The 8,710-nt window shown below is 60.7% G+C and overlaps 1 protein-coding gene across 1 annotated transcript; it reads left to right on the top strand.

Annotated features, from left to right (window-relative positions):
• Window positions 1-1,344: 1,344 nt before the first annotated feature.
• Window positions 1,345-8,503, top strand: PSMD2 (proteasome 26S subunit ubiquitin receptor, non-ATPase 2). Its single transcript, XM_061348680.1, has 21 exons — window positions 1,345-1,532; window positions 1,982-2,038; window positions 2,413-2,577; window positions 2,825-2,946; window positions 3,306-3,530; window positions 3,628-3,786; window positions 4,071-4,215; window positions 4,417-4,477; window positions 4,768-4,914; window positions 5,098-5,204; window positions 5,607-5,734; window positions 5,812-5,899; window positions 6,278-6,440; window positions 6,531-6,632; window positions 6,720-6,865; window positions 7,076-7,159; window positions 7,290-7,458; window positions 7,557-7,651; window positions 7,804-7,930; window positions 8,013-8,131; window positions 8,213-8,503. The coding sequence occupies exons 1-21, from the start codon at window positions 1,398-1,400 to the stop codon at window positions 8,393-8,395; spliced, it is 2,727 nt and encodes a 908-aa protein (XP_061204664.1). The 5' UTR covers window positions 1,345-1,397; the 3' UTR covers window positions 8,396-8,503.
• Window positions 8,504-8,710: the final 207 nt, after the last annotated feature.

Below are 8,710 nucleotides of genomic sequence, written 5' to 3'. Positions count from 1 at the left end.
TCGTACCGGGCGCAGCGCCGCCGCCGCCGGGACCGGGGCCGCGTCGGAGGGATGGAGCCGCGGGCACGGGAATCGGCGGAGCGCGGCCTGCAGGCACCGGGAGGGGGCGGCTGGGGGCCGGCGACCTGGGGGTCGCTGGAGCGGGCGCACCGGTGCCCAGCCCTGTCGCACCGCACCGCACAGCTCCGCTCCGCCCGGCTTCACAGCCAAGGTGACCGCCGTGCGCACTGGAGGAGCTCCGCACCTGAAGCTGCACCGGTGCCTGCACCGGCACCGCCACCCGCACCCCCACCGGCACCCGCAAGGGGAGTCGCACCAGCGCTGGGACTCGGACCGGCACCCGCACAGGCACGGGGAGCAATCGGGCACCCGTAGTGGGCACGGGCACACTGACAAACATACCAGCACTGGCATACGTTTTGGCACCGGGGAAGGCACACCTGTACCGCACAGCACTGGGCACCGGCAGTGGGATGTTGATGGTGCACAGCTGCAGCAGTGCACCCTGCTCTGGTACCCGGGCACCAGCACGTGCCTGGGGACACGGACACAAACACACACACACACACACACTGACTGACACTCCCACCCCGGTACCCCCAGGCACCCCGAGGTCACCCACAGACCTGTGCCATCACTGACGTGTGGTGTGACACGGTTGCATATGTGCAGGCGTCCACAGCCACAGTCACTGCCGTAGTTAAGGCCTCACACCCTACCTTGAAACCTCCGGACCCTGCGCCACTGCCTGAATGGGCAAGGTGGGACCGGCAGGTCACCCACCAGGTGCTGCCTGTGGGGCAGCGACGTTTGGAGTGTCCGAGTGCAGATACCCTTGTAGGGTGCCCCATACCCTGCGGGGTGCAGGACACGCAGCAGCTGTGGGCGTGTCCAGCAGTGTAGCCTGGAAAGAGGTCGATGGCAGCACACCGGCTGCCCAAGGGCTTCCCGGGGAGCACAGCCAGGGGTGCCCGGTGGGGCTCGGCTAGACAGTGCCAGCTGCCTGGCCTGGGGGTTCGGGGATGCAGAGTGGCACGGGTGGCCGGGAAGCGTGTGTGTGCGCACAGGTGGAGGACACAGGGGTGCTCACGGGTGTTCGTGCAGTGCTAGGGTCCCGCTAAGCCCAGCAGCCCCGGGCAGCGCTACCTCACTTGCCCGGCTCGGGTGGCACCAGTGCCCCGTGTCAAGGTGGCGGAGTTCTGGGTCTCCGGCCCCGACTGCGGGCGCTCCCCACCTCCCGCTCCCGCCGGTGCCCAGCGCAGCACCGCGACACGTGGAACCGCCCCGCGCCACGCCTCCGGCGCGCGGCGGTGTCGTCACGGCGGCGCCGGCCGGTGATTGGCTGTGAGCATGTGCGGCGCGCAGGCGCGGAGCGGCCGGTCGGCGGTGTAGAGGCCATGGACGCGGGAGGCGGCGGTGGGCAGAGTCGGGTGCAGGGTGGTCCCGGGTCGGGCGGCGACGAGAAGCCCACGCCGCCATGGGGTCGGGACCGCCGGGAGCAGCCCTCGGGGCCCGAGAAGGAGCAGGAGTTGGTGAGCGTTCGCCGCCTCTGGGGGCCCGGCAGCTGAGTCACGGCACGGCTCGGCCCGCGCGATCGGCGGCACGGGACGTCATCCCACGTCACGAGGGCGGCCGGCACCCCTTCGGGGACGCCCGTGGCATCATCGCCGGCTTCTTCCGGCGGGGGCGCGCGACATCACCGGCGTGAGGGGATTCCTCTCGGGGGAGCCGGTGACGTCGGTGAGGGGAGGGGGATCGCTCGGAGGGGAGGGCAGTGACGTCTTGGGGGTCCCGCGTGACGCAGCTGATGGGTTTCTGGCCGGGGGCGTGCTGGGGCAGAGGGTCCGGTTCCAGTGTCACTGCGGTGTGGTGAGAGGGCCCTGGGGGTGTCGCTGTGCCCTGGTTCTGCTGCGGCCCAGGGGGTGCCCCTGTCACGCTGTGTTGGGCACCCTTAACGCTGTGTTCTTGTGCGTTTTGGCAGTCCGAGGAGGACAAGCAGCTGCAGGATGAGCTGGAGATGCTGGTGGAGCGCCTTGGGGTGAGTCTGTGCCGTGCCCCTCGGGAGGAGCTGTGAAGCATGGAGACCTGACTGTGGCTTCAGTCCATTTGTCCCTCGCTTATGGTTGTTTCTTGTGCAATGGAGATGGGCCTTGAGTGGGGCTTCTCTTTATTTAGTGTGGTCTGCCCCCCCACCTTGCTGCCTGTCTGACCTGTGCCCAAGGGACCTCTGCTCTGTCTTGTGTGGGTGACTTTCTGCCCCCCTGTGCTCTCCCTCCCCAGTACTTGGGTGAAGGAGGCAGCCCAGGGCAGGGGGTGGCTTTGCTCGGAGACATGGCTGTGTCTGGGGACTGCTGGTGGGGTGGTGGTGAGAGAACCAGCCCCTGTTCCCTGACAGGCAGCTTCTGTCTGCAGGAGAAAGATACATCCCTCTACCGCCCAGCCCTGGAGGAGCTGCGGAGGCAAATCCGCTCTTCCACTACCTCCATGACCTCTGTTCCTAAACCCCTCAAGTTCCTACGCCCCCATTATGGCAAGCTGAAGGAGATCTATGAGAACATGGCTCCGGGAGAGAACAAGGTAAAGGCTTTTGGCCCCACCATCCAATGTGCCTGAGGGGCAGTGCTAGCGCAGGTGATTGTAGAGCCCTTCAGACCCAGTGGTCTAACATCAGCCTCTGTGACTTGCTCCAGTGGATTATAACTTGCCAGAGCTGTGCCTTTGCCACCTGTGGTGGCTTGTGAGTGTGGGGAGGTTGGTTGTGTGCCTGGCTGCCCCTGCTTCCCCGTGCCTGGCCTGTATCTGGACCTCTGCACTCTTTCCCCAGCGCTTTGCAGCAGACATCATTTCTGTTCTGGCCATGACCATGAGCGGGGAGCGCGAGTGTCTGAAGTACCGGCTGGTGGGCTCCCAGGAGGAGCTGGCATCTTGGGGGCACGAATATGTCAGGTAAGCCTGGGTGGGAGCAGGACCTGGGGGAAGACGAGGGCTCAGGGGGATTTCCCTGAGTGCTTTGGCCTGTCTGGGACATCTCCTGACTTGCTGGGCTTGTGTTCAGCTGCCCCTTTCATGCCTGCACATCCTCTATCCACAGTGATTTACTGGCTGCAGAGATCTTGCTACCGTGGCTTCTGTAATCTTGGCTTTTAACCCTATTCCCTCTCTGGGCTTGTCTCCCATAAGATGTTGCAGTAGTATAGAGCCCCAGTAAGCAATACACAGCCCTGGCTAACTGGCAGCATCTGCTCCCTACCCCTGGGCTGCATGGAGCTGGTTTCTATGGTGGTGATTGCCCTTTGTCCGCACAGGCATCTGGCAGGGGAGGTGGCCAAAGAGTGGCAGGAGATCGATGAGGCTGACAAGGCTCAGAGGGACACGCTCCTCACCCTTGTCAAGGAGATCGTTCCCTACAACATGGCCCACAATGCAGAGCATGAGGCCTGTGACCTGCTCATGGAGATTGAGCAGATGGACATGCTGGAGAAGTACATTGATGACAATGCCTACTCCAAAGTGTGCCTCTACCTAACCAGGTGAGGAGGCTCAGCACTGCTGGAGGGGGCCTGGTCACTCATTGGGTTGAGGGTGCCCAACATGGTTGTCACCCTCATGTTTGTTCCCTTCTCAAAGCTGTGTCAGCTACGTCCCAGAGCCCGAGAATTCGGCTCTCCTGCGCTGTGCTCTGGGCATCTTCCGCAAGTTCAGCCGCTACCCTGAAGCCCTGCGCCTGGCTCTGATGCTCAATGACGTGGAGCTGGTGGAGGACATCTTCACCTCCTGCAAAGATGTGTAAGCGGACACCCATTGCCTGCCCTCCGGGGCTTGCACCCATTGTGGTGTGGTGCAGCTCCTTGTCTAGGCAGAGTTGTGTTGGATCCTGCCACCACCTGAGCTGTCTGGGGGTTGGACTGAGACTTTTGGCCCTGAAATCGAGACAGGCAAGAGCGGGTCACCTACAGGCTGCTCTTGTGTGCTTCTAGAGCACAGCAGGTTGGCTCACTGTGTGGTGAACGTGTGTTTGCGCCGGGCATCCTGGGGTGTGGGCACTTGTGAAACCTCTCTCTTCCATGCAGAGTTGTGCAGAAGCAGATGGCCTTTATGCTGGGCCGCCATGGGGTCTTCCTGGAGCTGAATGAGGATGTGGAGGAGTATGAGGACCTGACTGAGATAATGTCCAATGTCCAGCTCAACAGCAACTTCCTGGCCTTGGCCAGAGAGGTGAGTGTTACAGCTGGGGAAAAAGTGAGGCTGCCTCCAGCTGTGGCTGCCCTGGCTGCTGAGCAGTGTGACAAGATCTGGGAAGAGATCTTTTATCCCTATAAGCTTTGCCAAGTACCTCCAGGAGAGGTTGCTGTGGCAGGGCAGCTGCCCTGACGTGTGCTGGCCAGGAGGTAACCCCCTTCTCCCTTATCTCTGTAGCTGGACATCATGGAGCCCAAAGTGCCAGACGATATTTACAAAACACACCTGGAAAATAACCGTAAGGGCTTGTGTTGTGCTCTCTGTTGTTCCTGAAATTGGGGTGTTTGTGGGGCTGCAAGGCACCTCTGGGCCAGTGCAGTCATCTGTGTATCCTGAGGTGGGCACATGGCCTGCTTGCTGTCTCTGACCTGGTGTGGGGCAGAGCCAGCTGCCTGCTGTGGATTTGGGCTTCTCCTTCCAGCTGGTGGTGGGACAGGTCCTTGTCCTGCCATGGTGTGGGATAGCTCTGTGGTGTGGGGCTGGCAGGGCTTCTCTTGGTGCCTGCCTCACCCTGACATTGTATCCCAGGGTTTGGGGGCAGCGGTTCCCAAGTGGACTCAGCCCGGATGAATTTGGCTTCCTCCTTTGTGAACGGCTTTGTGAATGCTGCATTCGGGCAGGACAAGCTGCTGACGGATGATGGCAATAAGTGGTTGTACAAGAACAAGGACCACGGTGAGAGAGCCAGCTGGGCAGGGGCTGGAGGTGCCTGTGGGCTTGGGGTCTGTACCTTGCCCCTTTTGGGGTGCTGCAGGGCATGACTGCCTCTGTGCTGCCCCATGTTACTGGCCACCACAAGCCCCAGGCCTGGTACATCAAGTCAGGGCTGACATGGGCTCTTCTCCCCTGGAACGGCAGGGATGCTGAGCGCTGCCGCCTCTCTGGGTACGATACTGCTGTGGGACGTGGATGGGGGACTCACGCAGATCGACAAGTACCTGTACTCCTCGGAGGATTACATCAAGGTCTGTGGCACTGATCCCAGCGCGGGCTCTACTGCTGTGTGGGGTGGCCCTGCTGTGATCTGGGTATATGGCTGGCTGGGGGAATGGCTGACCTTGCTGTGGGCTGCTGTAGGGCTTGGTTCCTGGCTGGAGAGGTGGGGTGTGCCCTGTGACCCAGGTTTCTGAGCAGATCCTGGCAAGGTGGGGAGCTCTTGGGGACTGCCTGAGGCATCTTTGGGTGCTCTGGTGTGACAGAGCTATGAGCTTTGGGATGCTCAGCTGGATCCAGTGTGACATTGCTCACTTGGTGCTGACTTGCCCGTCCCAGGGAATGGTTGTAACGTGTGGTGTGACATTAATCACTGGCTGGCAGGGAGCTTTGTGCGTTGGTGGCTGGTGTGTGACAGTGCTTTTACATTGCAGTCAGGAGCCCTCCTGGCCTGTGGTATTGTCAACTCAGGGGTGAGGAATGAGTGTGATCCTGCCCTGGCCCTTCTGTCTGACTATGTCCTCCACAACAGCAACACCATGAGGATTGGAGCCATTTTTGGGTAAGGGCCAGGCCCTAGCATCCCTGTGCTGCGCAGGGTGGTGCAGCCCCCCTCACACTGCCCTTGACTTTCTGCAGGCTGGGCCTGGCATATGCAGGCTCCAACCGTGAGGACGTTCTGACTTTGCTGCTACCTGTGATGGGAGACTCAAAGTCCAGCATGGAGGTAGGGAGCAAGGCAAGGTTTGCCTGTAGTTCCTGCTTGCCCACCTAGTTGGCAGCAGCTCCTGGGAATGCAGGGGCTTTCCTGCAGCTGGTTTGGGCTCCTGAGAGCAAGGCTACATGTCTCTGCTCGGTACAGTGCTGTGCCAGAAGAGCACAGCCCTATGTTCCTTACCTGAGCTGCTCCCATAATGGGATTGCAGTTGAAATGAGAGGATAGGATGCCAGTAGCCCAAATTCTCACACAAAGTGGAGAAGAAGGGTACCTGGTGCTCTTTCGGGCTGGACAGCCGTCAGACTGTGCAGACCTGGCCGCAGGCTGTGGGCCAGCAAACTCTGTGCTGTCCCCATATACAACATCTCTCCTTCCTTCCTTCACCAGGTGGCTGGTGTGACTGCCCTGGCCTGCGGGATGATATCAGTGGGCTCCTGCAATGGGGATGTCACCTCCACCATCCTCCAGACCATCATGGAGAAATCGGAGACGGAGCTGAAGGACACGTATGCCCGGTGGCTGCCGCTTGGCCTGGGCTTGAACCATTTGGGTAAGGCAGTGCCAGGGGCTCATGGGCTGAGGGTTGGGGTGGGAGCATCCCTCCACTGCTGTCCTCTAACCGCTGTGCCTTCCTTGGCAGGGAAGGGAGAGGCAATTGAGGCCATCTTGGCAGCACTGGAGGTTGTGTCGGAGCCGTTCCGCAGCTTTGCCAACACACTGGTGGACATCTGCGCCTATGCAGGTGAGTTGGGCTTGTCGAGGTGGGGGAGGCAGGAGTGGGTCCTGGGACCTCTGCCTCCCCATCCTGGCCATCTGCTCCCCTCCCCAGGCTCGGGGAATGTCCTGAAGGTCCAACAGCTCCTGCACATCTGCAGTGAGCACTTTGACTCCAAGGAGAAAGAGGAGGACAAGGATAAAAAGGACAAGAAAGAGAAGGAAAAGAAAGAGAGCTCAGCTGACATGGGGGCTCACCAGGTGGGGACTGGACCTGCATCCAAGGAGCAGGAGCTGGCTTTTTGGAGTCCCTAAGGCCCTTGCGTGGTCACAGCTTGTGGAAAACGGCCCCTGCCCGCATCCCCCTGCTCTCCCTGTCCCTCTAGGCTTATGGTGGGTGCAGGGGCTAGGAGAACTTGGATTCTGGGCTGTGTGCTCCCTGCTTGGTGGTCAGTGCCTGTGTCCCCGCAGGGCGTAGCAGTGTTGGGCATCGCGCTCATTGCCATGGGTGAGGAGATCGGTGCCGAGATGGCCCTGCGCACATTTGGTCACCTGGTGAGTGGCACTGGGAACAGCACAGAGCTGGGAAGGGACCTGGGACTAGAGACTGGGTCTTGCCTTGCATCTCTTTAGCCCTTGCTGCCCTTGGTAAGCTGGTTCTAGCAGCTGCCTACTCTCCATGCAGCTGCGGTATGGGGAGCCCACCCTCCGTCGTGCTGTGCCCCTGGCCCTGGCTCTGATCTCTGTCTCCAACCCGCGGCTCAACATTCTTGACACCCTCAGCAAGTTCTCCCACGATGCTGACCCCGAAGTCTCATACAACTCCATCTTTGCCATGGGCATGGTTGGCAGCGGTGAGTCCGGGGGACAGCCTTGTCTGGGGCTCGTGTTGGGGGAAGGAGGGAGACCCAAGTGTGTACCCTGCTTTCTGCCTACACCCCTTCTTCCCCAGGTACCAACAATGCCCGGCTGGCAGCGATGTTGCGACAGCTTGCCCAGTACCATGCCAAGGACCCCAACAATCTCTTCATGGTGCGGTTAGCCCAGGTGATAATCCTGTGCTTGCTGCTCGTGGTGGGGAAGGGGCAGGTTGGGGTACCTACCCTGGATGGGAAGTGGTGTCTTGAAGGTGTCACCAGGCAGGGCTGGGAGGGGCCCAGGCCCCTCTGGTCTCTCACAATCTTTCCCTGCCACACCAGGGCCTGACCCACCTGGGCAAGGGGACGCTCACCCTGTGCCCATACCACAGTGATCGCCAGCTCATGAGCCAAGTGGCTGTGGCTGGGCTGCTGACTGTCCTTGTGTCCTTCCTAGATGTGCGCAACAGTGAGTACTATGGGCTCAGGTCCCCTCTGCCTATGGGGTGGGCAATGTCCAGCCCCTGCACTCACTTCTGTCTCCCCTCCAGTTATCCTGGGCAAGTCCCACTATGTTCTGTATGGCCTTGTTGCTGCCATGCAGCCTCGTATGCTCGTCACCTTCGACGAGGAGCTGCGACCTCTGCCCGTGTCAGTTCGGGTAGGACAGGTAAGGAGCAGCCAGAGCTGGGGCTGAGGGGCTCTGGCATCCTTGTGTGACCCCAGCGTTTACCTCACTCTTCTTGTGTAGGCGGTGGATGTGGTGGGCCAGGCGGGAAAGCCCAAAACCATTACCGGCTTCCAGACTCACACAACACCAGTGCTCCTGGCACATGGGGAGCGGGCTGAGCTGGCCACGGAGGAGCATGTGCCCGTGACGCCTATCCTGGAGGGATTTGTTATCCTACGCAAGAATCCCAACTATGATGTTTGAGGTGGGGGGGTGGTGGGTAAGTGGTATGGGAGGGGAGGAAAAAACCTCTTATGTTTATTTCTTTGTTTTTGTTATTAAGAGTCAAGGAAATAAATCGTGTGTAGACTCTAGTGCTGCCCTGCCCGGCGTGTGCTGAGAGTGTGGGCCGGGCAGCAGGGTTGAAACTGGTCTTGGTGGGAAGTATTTTTAGGAAAGAGAAGAAAATCCTGTCGTATTTCCAAAACTGGCTGTGGCTGGGGCCTGCCCCACCCCAACTGGGTGGCTGTGGGAGGCTGTGTATGGGTGGGGGTGTGTGCGGCTGTAGGGTGCTGGTGG

This window comes from Neopsephotus bourkii, unplaced genomic scaffold, assembly GCF_033783945.1.
Source record: "Neopsephotus bourkii isolate Nb327-2 ecotype Australia unplaced genomic scaffold, CSIRO-AGI_Nbou_v1 NB_369, whole genome shotgun sequence".
NCBI classification, from domain to species: Eukaryota; Metazoa; Chordata; class Aves; order Psittaciformes; family Psittacidae; genus Neopsephotus; species Neopsephotus bourkii.
This window is presented reverse-complemented; position numbering and strand designations above follow the sequence as displayed.